The 18,705-nt window shown below is 39.7% G+C and overlaps 1 protein-coding gene across 1 annotated transcript in view; it reads right to left on the bottom strand.

Moving 5' to 3' along the window:
• Positions 1-18,705, bottom strand: part of PEPD (peptidase D) — a gene marked incomplete at its 5' end in the record, with an annotated part of 137,340 nt that overhangs the window by 17,395 nt on the left and 101,240 nt on the right. The window contains one exon of the mRNA XM_009574905.1: positions 3,316-3,500. Within this exon, the coding sequence (XP_009573200.1) occupies positions 3,316-3,500 (185 nt within the window). The remainder of the gene's footprint in view (positions 1-3,315; positions 3,501-18,705) is intronic.

Raw genomic sequence — 18,705 nt, 5'->3', positions numbered from 1 at the left:
ACACAAATGGCTTTATGAAATTCCTTGCAAAAATCTCGCTAGCTGGTAAACATTTAAAATGCACCAAAAATCACTCCACAGCATACTAGATGTCTTCAAAACGTGTTTTCTCATGAAACAACGAGACACAGACAAAAAGCCTTCTCTCATTTAATACAGACACGTATCACACTCGGGTGAGAAGTGCCCAACGGCTCACGTTTAGATTTACCTGGGGAAAACCATGTCCCCTGAAGCCTTCCAGTGCTGCTCCGGCACCGCAGCCCTACAGCACCCTCCTGCCGCGGGCAGGGACCGTGCCTCTCATTAGAGCTTCAAGCCTAATGAAGTTCACCCCATCAACAGGCTTTGATGTGGGTTTTCCACCACCAGGTGCTCCGACGCTCAAGCACCTCACCTTAGTCAAATGACCCAACATAAAGAACCTCATGCTTTGGGTCAGAGAGAAGTGACGGGTCTAACAGAGGAGGAATTAATGCCGCAGAGAGAGTTTAAAGGGGCTGCCCTTCTGCAGAACCCCAAATTCATGATTTTTCAAACTAAGCTAATGTCCCACCTCTATCTACATGCACATTTATATGCAAATACAGGACTTCAACTATTTGTTTGTGAGCTTACATACATGCTTCCCCCATATTCAGGAAATTTGTTATTTAGCATTGGATTTTGAAAGTAAATTAGCCATGCAAACATTCTTAATGTAAGAATGCAGTTGCATGTCCACACAAACAAGTAATTTTAATATTTAGAATCATAGAATAGAAGCGTACCATCATTTACGTTGGAAAAGACCTTTAAGACCATCAAGTCCAACCGTTAACCTAACACTGCCAAGTCCACCACTAAACCATGTCCCTAAGCATCACATCTACACGTCTTTTAAATAGCTCCAGGGATGGTGACTCAACCACTTCCCTGGGCAGCCTGTTCCAAGGCTTGACAACCCTTTCGGTGAAGAAATTTTTCATCATATCCAATCTAAACCTCCCCTGGCACAACTTGAGGCCATTTCCTCTCGTCCTATCACTTGTTACTTGGCAGAAGAGACCTACACCCACTTCGCTACAACCTCCTTTCAGGTAGTTGTAGAGTGCAATGAGGTCTCCCCCGCGCTAAACACCCCCAGTTCCCTCAGCCGCTCCTCATAAGACTTGTTCTCCAGAGCCTTCACCAGCTTCGTTGCCCTTCTCTGGACACGCTCCAGCACCTCAGTGTCCTTCTTGTAGTGTGGGGCCCAAAACTGAACACAGTATTCGAGGTGCGGCCTCACCAGTGCCGAGAACAGGGGGACGATCACTTCCCTACTCCTGCTGGCCACACCGTTTCTGACGCAAGCCAGGATACTATTGGCCTTCTTGGCCATTTGCAAGTATATAATTCTCTATCCGCATAGAGCTCTGGCATTTTTACACACGTTAAGTATGAAAGTGGAGAGCCTAGCTCATTCGACAATACAATCCCTTAACCCATTTTTATCTATAACAGGTTGCTCTTTCAAAACTGTGGATAGATTGGTCTGCTTTCAGAAGAACGACCCTTAAATTATATAATAGACCCGATAATTAGCAGTTATAAATTTGGTCGTGTGTAAATAAAAATTAGTTTCAAAAACTGATTCTGCAGCTCATATGCCACACTACTGAAACCTGCTGAGAGCTGGAAGGTGTATAAGGGTGCGTTGCTCTATAGTCTCCAAAAATCAGTTCTAGAAATCTCCCTTGAAATTAAGGTACTTGCTCTAACCTTCAAAGCATACAGTTTCTAAATAAAAACCAATCCTGGTACTTTTCACTCTCACAATTCTTCTCACTTGTTCCTAAAATTTAGTTATCTATTTACCCTACCAAGTCTTGAACATGTGCTCCAGTTTACTTAAGTCCACCAAATTCAGAAAGGTTATTCACAACACAAGTGCAAACAATCTAACCAAAGCCATGCAACATCGGGGTCCTGGATTTTAAAGTCCATGAACTCTCCAAGTAATCACATCCCTAGTGCTTTGCTGAATGCCTCTATTTGTACACAGAGAGAATGCACTTGGGAGAGACAGAGGGGGAAACACCCATCCTTTCTGTATTAGCTAGTGAAGAAGCCTTAAAATCAGAATAGGGTTGCTTTTGATTTTTCTTTCATTTTTATTACATACAAGTTTATTAGCTGATGCCAATACATTGTCATCACAGTACTGTGTCTCAACAATAATTATATTGTGAACATAATGAGTACCCTCAAATATTATATACTGTTTCTTCCCTGCCTGCAAAAGTGAACCCAGCAATAGCAGCTGTTATGTAGCCTGTCGACCCAACAGGAACAAGCTCCAAAATATGCTTAAATATGCTCCAAAATATGCTTAAATCTTACCTAAAAAGTTCTTAGTTTCTGTTTCAGGTTCTTGTAGAAGAACATCGTACATAAGTGAGAAGGCAAATGATGCATTTTCATACTGTATTATTGAAAACCCTTAAACAGTCAGCCTCAAATAACCAAAACATAACACACAGAAAATCCTTTTGAAATCTTTCTGAAGCTGCTGTAAACTTCCTTTCTTTATTCAAACCTTAAGTTCAATTCCCCTTAGAGTTTTTTTTTTTAGTACCATTGCAAACATCTTACCATTCATTGGTTACAGAATTTTACTCATTCTGCTTTCAGACCACCACCATCATGTTAATTCAAGGAAAAAGGTAGCAATTCTGTGTTTTCTGCAGAAACTCAGAACACAAGAGGTTATGCTCTCACATTTGGACGACTTGATGGATTTTTCTTTCTGTTCTCATTCCAGTACAATACATCTACATTGGTGCCCATGTTGACGCTGGAGATCAAAGTTCAAGACAGGAATATGAGCCAGCTTGTTTCCATATGACACAGCCATCAGGATTTACTAGCCCAGGTGCAGCAATGGGCTCCCACAGCTGTCTCACATCTGGAACAAAGCAAGAGAGTCTTCCCACTACAGGTCTCGGGTAGACCGAGATGCTCTCTGTCACAGCATAGGGTATGCTTGAGTGACGTATGTTACAGCGGTGACTCATGGAGGAACAACATAATGTATGTAAAAATTGAACAGATTAAGAATGCCTGAAGGGCGGCATCAGTTGATTTCTCCCCATAAGCAATTTATGTTTTAATGAACTAATATGCTCCCTTGAAGTAAACTATCACATAAAATATCACATCCAGAAAAAGACACACTTAAATGCACATCGGCTCCACCTCTGAGAACATGCAACTGGCTAATCATGCAGAGAAATGCTGATCGAATTGAGAGGGGTTAATCTGCAAGGCAGTTGAGAATGCACTAACACTAACCTCTGGGTAGCCTCCAACGTCATGCACATCGATTCCAAGTAGATGTCCAAGTCCGTGTGGCATAAATATTGCACCCAGATGAACCTTCACCATGTCATCTACATTGCCTTTCAGAATGCCAATTTTAGTCAACTCCTCCAGATGGACTCTGTCAGCCAGACGGTGCATATCAGGCCAGGCGACCCCTTAGAGAGCAGAAACAAACAGCTGAGTTAACTATTGCTAAAAGTTTTTAAAGACGACTTTCAAAAAGCAGATGTAACACGTGCCCTTTGTTTATATAAAAAACAAAGGTGGAAACAACAACTACATTAGCACAAAAATACTTTAAACAGGACAAAATTATCTTAACATGCACATGAAGCACAGAAAACTACAAACAAGAGAAACAGCAGCACCTTATAATCCAGATCCACATGAAAAAATGTTAAGACACTGTATCTAAGCATGTCTATGCTGATGCAAATGTATCACTGAGTTTTCTAAAAGAATGTCCACTGTAAAATGCAGTCATTTAAAATGCAGAGCATAAGATATTACTATTATTTTCAATAATGATCATACCTATTTAGAACATTTGAGATGGACGGTACTTTTCTATGTACGTAGAAGATTTAAAGCCCACATCTTTCTGGCAAAGACATTCTCCAGAAATTAATGATTCCCTTGTGTTAATGGGCTGTGTAAAACACAAGTCCTCTAATACACGTACTAAAACAGCATTACAAAATATTGCTGGTTGACTAGAGACGGAGTGCCAGGATACATTAGATTTCTATTATTTTGGTATAGGATACAATTTTGTTTGACAAACTGCTGGGGGGAGGAGGGAGGAAGAAAGCAGCTCTTTTGTTAGTAACACAGTACTGTCTTAATTAGTTCACCATGGCTTTGAGTCATCATGAACAGAGCAGTTGCAGAGTCAAGACAACTAGGGCTAAGGTACAGAAGAATATTTTCCTTGTTCAATTTTGGCATGATTAAATAAATAAAAAATGAGCAATTTTTAAGGCCAAAACCCCATCAAGTTCCATTTGCTTTAATCCAGTTAAACACGTAGCATTAGGGTCTTGTGAACATGAATGTCATATCATAATTACATTAGCACTTTTTGCTGAAAGTACTGAGGCTTCAAAGGCTGAAATAAAATCATCTTATGGGACTGCTTAAATAAAATTCAGTTGTCTTATATAGCTCCGATATAAAGATCAGAAACAAACTGCACAGCAAGTGGCTGCTCTATCTTGCACATCATCCACACAGAAACCGATGCACCTTTACACTCCCATTAACACTGACTGGGAATCAGCTCAGCATGTAAATTAGTTAACAGGCAGCCTCCTTTTCCCCACCAGATTACTCAGAAATCAAACTTTTTAGCCTGTTGCATGCATGCAGCTGAAGAAGCACCTTCCTTGCCCAAGCAAGACCACAAGACAGAGGTGTGCGGCACAACACGCTGGACAAACTCTTGGTTGCTGTTTCCTCACAAAAACCAACAGTGCCCAAGTGTGTGATGCTCATTCACAAAACATGTGCAGTCTTCCTGTTCAAAATGTACTATTTTTGTGTTTTCCCTCCTTTAAAAAGGAATTTAGATTTTTCCTTCAGTAAGAATTAATACAACTATAACCAGTTGTTCTTTGACAACTATGTTCAACATAATTATACTTTACAAGAATTTATCTTTTTATCTTTTTAAACATTGATTGTATTGCAATTTTCACTTCTCTAGATTCATCTATGTTTCACAGCTATCTCACAATAGGCTCCAATCTATTGCAGGATAAATTGAAATCACTGCAATCTATTGCACTGATATTACTGATATCAAACTGGAAGTATTACTGAATCACAGTTGGTTTCCTGTTCATTTTGTCGTTGTGGGAATACAAAATTTCTGTGTGTAACTCCCAGTTCAGCTTCTGCACTTTGCAGTCAACTCTAACTGCTCTAAAAGTCTTTAACATTCTTTCTGGGGACAGTAGATGTTCTTTTGAGATCTCCCCTATGATTTCTTAGCTGAGTATTACTACAAGTCTTCTGTTTTCATCCCCATGACTGCAAAGCCACATGTAACGTCTGACCCTGGTCAACTATTTGAAGCCTCATCCTCTTTTGATATAAATGAAGGTCAGAACTCCGTTGCTGCAAGACAAAACACAACCATATCCTGCATGCTCTGAATCAACTTAAGATGAGGTGCCTGAGAGAAGAACTGAACATGAGGTGCCTGCTGTTTGCAATACAGCTTCCCTCTACAGCTGTGCTGGTACTATTCATCTCAATCCAAACCCACAGACTCCACTCACAGAGATACAGCGACCTTTATTAAACTAAGGAAGAGATACAAGGATTAAACTGATCAGAAATGAAAACACCAAAAACGCGTATCCATTTTTCTGCAGAAGTTTAATACAGTAAGTGAATGACACTACTGCCCTAACTGAAAAGATTGCTGTGGTTGTAAATCCTGAGTATTTCTGGGCACTGAGCAAATCCCCTTCTTCCCTCCTCTCTACTTTTTTCTTTTTCTCTCATTGAGAAAAAACATGACTATTTTCCCTCTCCTCTTCCCGCCCAGAGCTCTGCATTTTCTATCTGTTTTGGGTTTTATTCATCTTATCTATTTCATTAGAGACTGAGGACAATAAAAAGTTCCACTGTGAAATAAATAATGAGGCTGGATGGAAAATCTGCAGCTTTGGGCTCTCTCTTGGAACAAGGACAGCGCTTCGGACAGAGCCCAGCAAAACGACTCTGGACCACTCTTTTATCTCCTAGCCGGTGCCATCAGTTTTGCTAGAGATAGGAAGTACTTCAGCTCCAGCTCTCTCATGCGTGCTGCAGAAGCTGCAGATAGCACTGGGACAGCTCTGGCTGGAGGGAAATGAAACTACTGCTGGAGGTGCCCTGCTAAATAGTACAAATCTTGTTTTACAAGTAAATAGGTGTTCAAATAGTCTTAATTTAAAAAAAAAATGTCTATAGATAGATTGCATTTTCTATTCTATTGTCTGGCTTCACATTTTATTCTACTATGACTATAGTGTGGTGGTATTTTGCACCCCCCTCCAAACCTACAAGCATTGTATAATACAGTCATACATACACAGACTATTACTAATGTGCTAAGACAAAATATGAGGATATTTTTGAGCTGACTAGAGACAGTGAACTAAGTGGAGTGACCTTACTGGTCTTCACTTAAAAAATGGTGATATCCTTGTCTTGTTTGATATGAGCTCATTACCATCATACTAGGAATAAACTTTATTAATAGGGTACAAACAGTTTTTTCTCCCTTTTTTTAAACAGGCAATTTGACAAAGAAAGAGGATCTAAACGCAAATCTTCTAACATTTCCTAGTACCCTTATAATCTCAAACCCATTAACTTTGTTAAGAGAAACAACTACTTCACAGTAATAAGGCAATTACTGAAAGTACAGAACAACAGAACACAATCTACTGAAGAAAGGAAGCCACCCTAATTCAAGAACGATCTCTTAGTATATTCTATACATAAAGTATATTCATATGTTGTACACGTTTAACATACAGCAAACAGAGATATACAACTCCTCAAATTTATTTTAAACCTAAAATTGTACTAGGTTTATCTGGCAATTGGAATCTTTGTAATACAATGGCCTATGCAAACGTAGCTGGCTCTTGGACTGGCTGGCATGTCTGCACTCAACTGTCATTTAAGTTAACTAGTACGTATACTCTAAGAGCAAAAGTCCTCAAATTCTGCTAATCTATTTTTCCTATGTACATACTGAACTTCCAATAATTGTGAGAAGCAGAGAAGGAAGGACAAATTATCACAGCTAACTTGACCAGGAAAGCCACGAACAGAATTTTTTGGTACTCTCACATGATGTGCAATTCAACGATCTGGACATGCCAGAAGGACTTGCAGTGAGGATACGTGAATCCCTGTGTTAAAGCACAGAGATGTCTATATTCTGTTCAGATGTCTGTGCGCACATCTATGTGTGGATAGCTTTAGCATGTTAAAACAAAGAAAATGATAACAAAGAAGCCTCTCTGCACACAGCCAGGGAACAATCTGCCCAACAGGACAGCATTTGCAGACGTGAAGATAAACAACCAACTAAACAAAACTGAATGACCAACATTTTGTTCAAAGAATCCTTAATTCATGGAGGTTACTTGATGTTCAGGCACTTCAGTATTGCGGATTGACCGTGGTCCGGTGGAGAGCTCTGTTACCTGCCGCAAGCTGACGCAGCAGAAGTCAAACACCATGATAGCATTCTTGTAGCGAGACAAAGCAGTTAAAAACAACTAAAAACCACAACAAAACAACTTCCACACAAGTGGCTCTAACATCAGTTATGTGAGTTACTGCAAGGGCTGACTGTTTTGCAACACCAGCCCACACTAACCTCCCACCACCAATCACCCACTAGGATGTTTCACTGATACATTATTCAGGACTATTATTTTTAAGCTTTGGAGAAGTTTATCATAGTTGCAAACATGCTTTTTGTGTAAAAAGGTTAGTTCCATTATTATCTTTAAGCCAATTTATAAACCAACTATACTCCACTGACAGATGAGGTTTAGAAAACTAGATTGGAGGGTCCTTGGACTTTGACAGCTTGTACCAAAATGAGTCTGCACTCAGGAAAATTTGCTGATGATGTGTCTGCTCCATTCTTAATTCTCTGCCAAACGAGATACTGGGTAATACAGGTCACTGAACCAGCAACTGGATCCCTAGGAAAGCTCAGTTACCAAGGCTCATTAGGTTGTGATTCGTTACCTGCCATGCAGCATTTCCTCGGGCGAGAGGCCAGGACAAAAAGCACCTTTTACACCAACCAAAGCGTTTGAGATCCCTTGAGGTACAGTGTGAACTACACAGAAACGACCTGACAGTGGGTATCTCCCAATAATGAAATGTGACAGATCATGGATTAATTAAACAATACACAACTACAGAGGCTATTAGTTTTCAGATACCATGCTAACATGCTAACAGTATAGCAGAGGTTTGCAGACGTGTGAGGTATTGTATTTAAAAATGGCAAACTTAAGGCATTAAGTTTACTACAAGGATTTTTTAAAAATTTATTCTCATCAACCTGAATGTTATCTGATATTCTTAGATACTAGTGTGACAGAAAAGAAAAAGATAAAATAGGTATTGTTTTACTGCCTTGAAAAGATTTCCTCTCTAACTGTTTGCAAAAACCACCAAATTTCAGATAAAATATCATGTTTTAGGGACTGAGAAACATCATATAAGGATCTTTGCAATAATCTGTGATCTCTTTGATCATACTATTGATAGGGAAGTTTTTTGTTAAAAAAAAAAAAAGAAAGAAATTCTTCTAGTGAAGCCAGAAATCAAAAGCATCCCTATCTTTTAACAAACATACCATAACTTTTTGAACAGTAGAATTAAAAAGATGAATTGTTATAACACTTCACACTATAAACTGTTCCTCAGTTGCTGTTAACTCACTGGTATTTTCATCCCAGTGATTATTTTCTGATGTTTTATTAGAAGCTATTTGAGAACATAAAGTAGAGACAGCATACAAAAGTAATTTAGAATTACTGCGTGGTATTTAGCCACTTTGGTCGTAAAGTGCTCTGAAAAGGCCTAACAGGATTTTTTTGGCGGCTACTTAGGGTACTTTGTGGTTGTAATGTGACAATGATTAAACCACAAATGATTTAGCAGGGGTTTTTTGCTGTTGTAGGGTGGGGTTTTTTTGCCAGCATAGATGTCACAATCTTACTTAAAAAAAAAAGAGTATGGCAAGGTTGTAGTAACTTCTCCCCAAATTGTGCTAAGGTTAAGTTACATTTAATTTCTGAGAGTCCACAGACAAGGGCAAAAGGCCCGATGTCCCATGGCAGTGCCACTGAAATGCAGACATAACACGCAATCCCTGACCTGCCAGCAAACCACTGGAACAGATTAAAATCTGCCAACACACAGTGACCATATCAGACATAAAACAATAGGTCCTTAAAAATTCCAATCAAACCCAGTTTAAAAAACAAACCAAAACATCATTTAAATACCAAACCCTATTATTTCTTTCCTCTTCACTTGGCTGCTAGAGAATAATTTGTTGTATTTCTGATTTTCGTGCTTTCCTTTTGGCCCACTAGATGAAATACGCAGTAGTTGCTCAGTTTCTGAGCAACTTGCAGCACCAGGTAAGGCAACTCTGCAACGGGGTGAGGAATCAGAGAGTGAGAAACCAAAATGCTGTACTCAAACACTGACAACATTTGGGCAACAGTGAAGCTATTCAAAGCTTCATATACTGTGTAGATAATGACCTGTAAGCCTCACAGAGCCAGCATGGATGACGAATTCAGGGATGCAATTTTAGACTGTATTTTACAGTGGTGACATGGCTGTAACTGGCTGCCATATGATGAGAAGAGCCTGTTAACTTTCCCATTCTAAAAAGGTGAAGGGAACTATACTGAACTTGCTGCAGTGTCAGACACCTGCAGTACTGACTGCAGCGATTACTAGACTTCAGCCTGCTTTGTGCCATGAGCCCCAGTGCCACAGCTCCAAACCAGGATGGCCTCCTTCAAAAACCATCCCTCAATCCCGCAGTGAGATGCACCTGCCTGACAGGAGCAGGAGTTACCGAAGGGAAACAGAGATGACTCCCTATCGCCTCTGAAATTCGGACCACTTCTTCAAAAGGTTGAATAGTGTTGTGCTGTTCAGCTGTATTGCAGTATGTCTTTTGCATCAGTATCACATTAGTTTTAGTGGTAAACCCATCTTCCCCATTATAAACCCTGCATATGACGATCTGCAGCATCAAGATAACAATCTGCCATGCTGAAACCTTAAGAAAAGCAATTTGAATAGATGCAGATGTGGAGCAAGAGGAGGGATTTTTTCCATGTCTGGAAAGATACAGCATTGGGATTGAGCAGCGCTGGCAGACACTATGAATTCTACTGCACGTTCCTTCCAAATAGGTGTACGTTGAAAAGAAGAGAAAAAAAGATCGGGGGAAGGAGGGAAGTGCTTGGAGGGAGTGATTGTGGTGTGGAAACTTATCAAGATTTGAAGCTTAGAAAAGACTGTTTAGATAAGATTCAGGGCAAACAGCATAATCTATGTCTAGGAGGTTTGCACTCTGACAGCTACAGCTGATGCAGTGTCAAGATCGAAGGACTCACGAACTTTGTACTTCAACTCAAATTACAATGTAGAACGAGTGCATTTCCTGAATACTGAACTGGGAGAAAATCCGTGCACATCAGACCATGTAAAAGCTGGTTATTTCCCCCCAAATCACTGTTAAAATCAGAATTGTACAATGTTACAATTTTAAAACCTGTTACAATTAGGAAAAAAGGATTTTTTAAAAAAATAGCCTTAAACCAAATACCATTCACCAGAGAAAGGCTAAAAAACTGCAGCCACTTTAGGCTCTAAGTCTGTAAAGACTTCTAAATGTATTTGCTTTGTACAAGCAGCACCTTGGGAGAACCACTGCAAGTAGTGGAAAAACCCACGTGTGCAGCCGAGCTGGAAAGCTGCAGGTTTGCCCCCGAACCACGGCAGCTCCTGCAGACCCTGCCCCCAGAAGGGCTGCTCAGAGGCCTCCACACGAGAGGGACTTTAGGGCAGAAAGGCCCAACTGTTTTAAAGTGCCCGGTTTTATACACTTGGAAATAACTCAGTGTTATTTTAGTCTTCCTAACGTTGCAGTGGTCACTGTATGCATGGGTCAGCTCCTGTGCATTAGTCACAAGCGGGAAGAGCAGCTCCCAGAAGGTTTGCAGTGAGACTCACAGTCTGAAATCTTGCATTTCAACAGATTGCTGCTTGCACAGAGGGACTGGAGAATATGCTGAATTTGACAGAAAATAATGCCTTTTTCTTTCACCTCTTGCTGTAGGTTACTGCTATTCTAGGCAAGGTTAGGTTACGTGTCCAACAATGAGAGCTACAGTGATCAATCACACTGTTTTTGTTTAATAGTATCTTGCAAGAATCAAGGATTGCAACTTGATTGTCAGCATTGTCTGTGCATCCTTTAGTTCCTTCAGCTTTTATTTCCTAAGTGGTGGCTGATGCTTTAACCATTTATACTGACAAAAACAGAATTAACTTACCACAGAAAGTTATACTACCTTTCCTGGGTCAATCTCAGAGAGCTAGTGTTCAGAGGGAAACTTATTTATGAACATTAATGCTAGCAAGAAAAATACAGCCAACCCCATTCAATAGAGAACAGAGAGAGCAGACTACAAATAGCTTTTTAAAACATATATTGACAAGATTTACTTTCCAATCTGTCTTTAACACAATAACACATTCTTAACTGCAAGGGGGGAAAAATAATACTGCGGTGTCATTCAGCAGCATTTGTGAATCTCAAGTACTGGTTACAACATGCCCTGAAAACATTTGTTCTTCAGAGGAATTGGTATAAAATCTTCAACTTCTGAGAATAATTGTTTTGCTTCAGATATTACAGCAGATTAATAATGATCAACAGCACTTTGCCTAAAATATGACAATCTGAATGGGAATAATTAATATGGGCATTTTGAAATTATACAAACTGTAAAATAGATTGCGCTCTCACACCCTTCCCTGTTGTGCTATTGTCAAAAGGTCCAGTTTACAGTCCAATTTCTTTCTAAAAATTCATCAAAATTAGCTACTGTTCTTATACAGCACAACAGACAAGCATGCCCACATGGTGTTCTACCAAGTACAACTCTGGACTACATAAAATAAAACTCAAATGACTTGCATGCAAAAATGCCCACTGCGTATGAATAAGAACCTTGTACTTAAATTGGAAGGAATAAATATTAATAACAGTTACAATTATTTTCTTTAGGTATAATAAATTTTAATCCTAGTTGAATACAGTGACAATTACGCTAAAGCAGTATTCAAAATAGTAGCAAACAAAAATAAATCTGAATTCTAAAGAAGTTACAGAACTGTCATGGACAAAAAGAAGTAGTAATCTGTGAAGTTGCAAATTTTGAATTTGCATATGTTCCTAAGCACAGCTCTGCTCAACTTAATAACAGAAACAACTGCCAGTAATATGATCTGCTATGTCAAATACCCTAGCTATTAGTTTCCAATTAAACAGTTCTTTAATTATTTGGGTTATTCTAATCCCTGGTCTTAGTACTATCCTACCTGAGCTAAATTCTTTTTAGCTATTCTTTTTTTTGTTAGAGACATATTATTAGAACATAGAACAGAGAATCATACTGCTACTTTGAATTCAAATCACAGCATTTTCTGTTGTATAAAATAGATTATTTATGAAACCGCGACTTGTTTACCGAACCTAACTCCTCCTGACAAGTCTCACTAAAAGAACCGTGCCTCAATATTTAGATATCAAAATGTTTTCAGGAGTATGCACCATCCAAAGTTTACATTCTGCTGCACAAAAATACAGACCATTCACCCTCTAAAGTCCCTGGGCTTATATCTACCTCCATGAGCTTTACTACTTGCATCCTTTAGCAACAGGTGAACAGGGAGGGGGCAAAACACTGGAAAATAAAGTGGCTGCTTTGGTTTGTCCTTCTAATTGACAACATTCCTTGGAAGGATATACATGGGGAAACTAGCTAAGGTGGGCCCCTCCATCGCAAAGTGGTTAGGAAGCTACACCCATGAATGAAATTTGAAGAAATCAGGAGAAAGGCACAAAAAGCGGGCATAGGGTTTCACACAGCAGCTCAACACTTGTGCAGTTACAGCTGCCCAGAAGACAAGATCAAGACCAGGTGGGATTAACTTTGTCTAACATCCTGCACCTACAAATACACAAGGCTTTCTTTGGTCCTCTGCCACCAAGGGGAAACCAGAAAGAGGAGTGGCCAACACTCAAACTCTAGGCAAAACTGCAGCAGCAACCTAAATACTAACATGCTGAGCCTGGTTTTAAGGTTGTTTATGGCAGGTGGCACACCATGGAGTTGTCACGTTTCATCCTAGTGAACTCCCAAGGACCTTTTCTCCTGGTCTTTAAAGGAAGACCTCGGAGTTAGACCTACAGAAGGGTCTAATGTCTTTCTCTGAATCGTTCTGCACCTCACACAGTTTGGCTCTAAATGTACTGAACATGAGAAAGAAATGACAGAAAGAAATGACAGAGTCGAAGGGTTACTGCTAACTTGAGAGAAACACCTTCAGACATCTGTTCTCAACCGCAAAATGCAAGACTCAACCTGGTGAGGCAGCTGGAGCAGGGACAGAGGAGGGACCATCAGCTACAGAGAACTTTCTGTAGTCCAAGCCAGACAGCTGCTGGCCTGCGCTCACTGGCTGTTTGCTCCTACCCTCTCCCCTCGGCCTCTTTACCTCAAAAGACCTTAGTCTTTTGGGAACTACTTACTACTTTGGATTTATTCAGCACCTACAGCAAAAGTGGACCCATTCCTGGTAGGCTCTAAGGATCAGCTGATATCTACATGATTAATAAAAGGATGTTTTATTTGCTTGACATATGGGTTTACTTCTTTGCCTGAAATATTTTTGACCGTACTTGGTTTTGAATGGTTTTGAAGTGTACTTGACTGTACTTTCTTGCTCAAAGATTATATGGCAATCATGGCATCAATGAAATCTGCAATGGCTGATCTTTGATCCTGGAAGAAAGGATTTAAGAGCTTAAAGATCCCATGTCTTTATGTGAAACTTGAGTTCTAGGCATGCTATAAACAGGCAAGGAATCTTCCAGCCCTAATATGGAGAAATCTCCATCTTCCATTATGAGAGATGTTAGTCCTGGGATGGAGATTTCTTTCAAGATGTTCCTCAACAGCATTTATCAGAAAAGCAAAGCCTGAAAGCCAGAGACAACATGATACTCTCTTGGATAGTCAAATGCCAGACTTGGGGATATGCATACACCACTGAGCATGAGCTCCAACTTGAAAAAATGCAGAGATACAAATCCTATAAGGAGACCCTATAGTAATGTCAGCGTCCCGAGGAGGAAAGCTTTCACACTGCACATAACTGACTTGGTGAACAACAACTTCTGTGCATATTTGGAACTATTTTTTATTTTTCATTTTATTGAAACAAACAAACATCAATCAGCAAATATTCCCAGCTGCACAGCTAATGTCTGAATGCAATTTCGGTTCAATGGGGACTTTGGATATACAAGCTTTTTAAATCATATAAATGTAGAGATAGGGAATTGAGTGGCTGCCAACCTGGCCTTACTCAACTGTTCCTTGGGAGCAGTTCGCTAGACAAAGAGATCTTTTTTTTAAACTGGAATTTAGGACAATAGACCTTACTGATCGAGGTGTTTTAATTCTCTCTCCCTCTCCCCCCAAATACTAACACATATAACTTAGAGATTGAAAAAAGTTTTTTCTGTTGGTTTCTTTAAACATACACAAGTTTTGCAGTAGTACCAGGAATGCTAAGCACAACAAGCTCCCTTCCTTCCCCTTCTCTTGTGACTTTCCATTACCGTACAGAGAAGACAGGGAGGAATGTTCAGAGGTCCCAGTGTGCAATTGCAAAGGGATGAAAATGGAAACTATGTGATTGCTCCAATATTTAGCTCATTAATCTTAAAGACTCTGTTTATGATCTAGTGCATTAATCCAAAATAGCTTTAATTGCAAAGCTTAAAGATAAGTATACTTTCTTTTTATTTCTTCTCAACACAGTAGCAGATTTAATATATTTGAGAAACTTCAATGTTTCTATAAATAGAAACTGTATATAGAAACTTTCTATATGTAGAAACCATACTGTCCTCATCAACTAGGAATTAAATTTATAGAACTCTAATTAGTAATATTCTGTAAACGCTCAAGATAATAATCCAAATAATAAATAGCAGAAATCACTTGAGAAGCTGGACATGGTATAAATGCACAGTCATTTGCTAAAGAACAAAAAAGAAGCTACTCGACAGTAGCTTTCCAAACACTATCGGACTCGTATGTATCACCGACAGTAAAGCATCCATATGAGAAGAGAGTGATGCTCAAAGCTGGGTTAAGTATGAATGTGCTTCATACACAGGAGCACATCACTATCTCTTGGCCTGCTACCCCTGTTAAGAGCTGGAGTTGAGCACACAGGCATTGATTCTCATCAACGTCTCTTTTTCTTACATAACTGACATTTTCATTTGCACGTTTCAGAACATATTTAGAGTCATGGAGTGATTTCGGTTAGGAGGGATGCCAGGATGGTATCTGGTCCAAACCCTGGCTCAAAGTAGGGCTAACTTCAAAGCTAGATCATGTTTCTTCAACAAGTTGTTTTCTAGAAGTTTCAAAGAAGGACTTCAGCAAAACCAATTATTTACACGTTTCTTCAAATAGATTTATATTAATGACAAAAAGCAAACAATACTGGTCTCCCAGGTGTAATTTATGACAAATGACAATAAAGCTATTACATTGACTTTGGATCTAACTTACACGACCAGGATAAAGAATGAAGCGAGACAGGATTTCAGAACAATGCACATGTGCCCTTTCAAGTTCTTCAGATCTTTGCACTATCAACAAACATGTCAAATTTGCTCAGAAAAGGGTCTAATCTACCCCTGCAGTTCAGGCTTTCAACTGCTACCATGACGGTTGTCCATTGGAGGTACTACAGACATTAGAGTTGAGACCTCACACCCTGCCATTAACCATTACACTATATAGCCTTATGCCTACTGATGTTGTGCTACAATACCTTTTTTCCACCACAGTTTGCTTTTTTAAGCCTGGGCAATTACAGGGGTGGGGGAGAGCTACACTAAACCCAGTATTTTTATGGTTACAGCATCAAGGACTCCAGAGTTAGGCAGTATCAATTGATGCTGTCTGTGCGAGCTTTGCTTGGACCCTCAGTGCTGATGTGTTATCGTCCAGTCCTTTAGTTACATGATCATCTACTCCTTTAGATGGGATTTCAACAGCAGCAAGGCCTTTTTGATGATGCTGCCTTCTTCAGAACGAGAATAAAACCTTTAAAAACCTTTTGGAGATTTTCAATGACACTCATCAGAGGAATAAACCCAATGCTATGTTTTGTAATGTAGGCAGCTGGCTAAAAGACAGAAGACCTGATGCAAGCAAAACTGCAACATCCATTCATGCGTTACGACAGACACGAGAATTCACATGGAGGAGAGCCTCAGAAGTAACTCAGCCCAGTGGAAAAGCTTCCATCAGACCAACCAAAGCTTCCTACCAACCACAAGATGCAAATCCACAGGAAGCCCCAAGTTCATCTAGTTCTAGGGCTACCTTATTTCCAGAAGACTCTAACCCCAAGGCAAGCACAGCTCCTGCTAGACCACTGAAGGCAGCTGTTCCTCACATAACTCCTCTTCCATCTGTTGCAAAAGCTGAAAGTGTGCAGGAAAAGAAAAAAGAGACTTCACAAAAGAGCAAGCATGGCAAATGCACCTGAATGTTGCCACGAGGAATTAGCAACCATTCTTGCCTCAGACTCAGACTTCCAGCAGGATGCTAGGCAACTTGCTTCAAACACAATTTTTCAGTTTTATTTATTTTACATTTGTTCATTAATCATTTTCTTTTATTTTACCAGTGTTTGGCTTGACAATCTGGAGTCTGATTTGCCATGGGCACTCATAGCTGTAACGAAGGTCAAAACAGCTGGGGTTTGAGCAAGAGCAATGTTCAACTCCCTTAAAAAAAATCTCGAGTCTGATGAATTTCAATCTTGGAATCCCAAGTGAGTCAATAGCTTTTACACTAGCTTCTCCAGCCTGTCTGCCACTGCCTGCAGAAGGGGAACTGCTGGACACTTCCACATCACTAAGATGAAGTGCAAGCAAACTTACTGCCTGCCAAGCACCTGCATACTGTTCTGACGAGCACTCTGAGAAAAACTAGTGAGGATGTTAATAATTCTGGATTCAGAGCAGGTTTTGAACAGTAGGCAAGAAACAGCTCTGGGCCATGCATGGAACAAAAGATTAAAATAAATTACTGAATAGCTGCTCATTAGCTCAGCTCTTTCTGTTATATGCATTCCATGAAGATAGCAGAGGGAGAAACAATGGATGTATCTACAAGAAGATTTTAATTCCAATCATCCTTCGAGGTGAAATCTCTTGGTTGTCCCCACTTACTGTGTTTTGGTTCACACAGCGGAGTTTTGAAGTGCATGAGCTGAATTCATTTCAGATGAAAGTAAACTGGGAGACATGCTCCAGAAGTGCACCTAATGTGCCTCAACCAATTTAGTAAATCTAATGAGACTAAAAAACAATGCAGAAGTGAGACAAATTAGGACACTAACTTCTGGAATACTATAAGTCTGGGATACTTGGCTTTACAATTTCACTCTTTTTTAACAATTCTTTTTATGTAGAATATCTATGTAAAGACAAATTGCTTCTCAAATCACTGTTCTGAGTAAGAAGTAGATGATGCTTCAGCCACAGAAGTGAATGGAAGTGACAATATTCTGCACATCCGCCCCTCTATTTTAGTTCTGTGGAAGAGTAAATTTAACCCAGATGGACTTGACACGTTAAGAATATCCCCTAAGCAGAAACGCAACATTCCTCTCTGACATTTTGGATCACGAGCCTGACTTTGTAGGAAAGAGACAATTATCCCACTGCCACACAAGCACGTCTTTTTGACTCTTTTGCTTCAGTGACAAGCATTGCTGTCTTCATACGAGATCCACGTTCAGTCGTTTCAAAATTGCTGCTTATGCAAGACTGAATATGTCTTTCTCCCCGTTTATTTCAAACAGATTTGGTTTGTGGCAGGAGTTGTGACGACTGCACTGAACTTGGGCTATAATCCCACAGAGACCGTTTCTTAACTTATTTGGCTCGCAGAAGGAATTCTGTTCTTTCAGTTGGAAGGTAGGGAGACCCATATATGTGATTTGAGCTGTTTACATGTTTGGACAATGCACAGGATGTAGTCAGATGAATGCTTTTCTACAATAAAATACAATGTTTTGGAATATTCTTAAAATTATGACAACTGTTTGTATATAGAAGTATAAACAAAATGTATTAGGAGGTCTATTATCTCTCAGAAAGTAACTTCACTCAAGAGTCAATTAGGTTCATATGAGAGCCAAACTGAAAAAAGAAATGCAAATCTCTGAACTACACACATCTATAGAAAATGTTTAAGGTTGCTAGCAAATGTGTGTCCTTCCATAAACACAGTTATGTAACCCAGTATTTGGTTAGTGACTCTCCCTAAAGTACTCGCTCCCTATCTTGCAATGAGAAAGACTCCGGGAATCATTAACCTTCTGAAGACAACAACTAGATGTCCCCTGTGACCCTTTGCCACAAGGCATAATTAAGGCCCCAATTCTGCAGCTGGAGAGAAATACCAT

The sequence above is a fragment of the Fulmarus glacialis genome, unplaced genomic scaffold, assembly GCF_000690835.1.
Source record: "Fulmarus glacialis isolate BGI_N327 unplaced genomic scaffold, ASM69083v1 scaffold25103, whole genome shotgun sequence".
Taxonomy (NCBI): domain Eukaryota; kingdom Metazoa; phylum Chordata; class Aves; order Procellariiformes; family Procellariidae; genus Fulmarus; species Fulmarus glacialis.
This window is presented reverse-complemented; position numbering and strand designations above follow the sequence as displayed.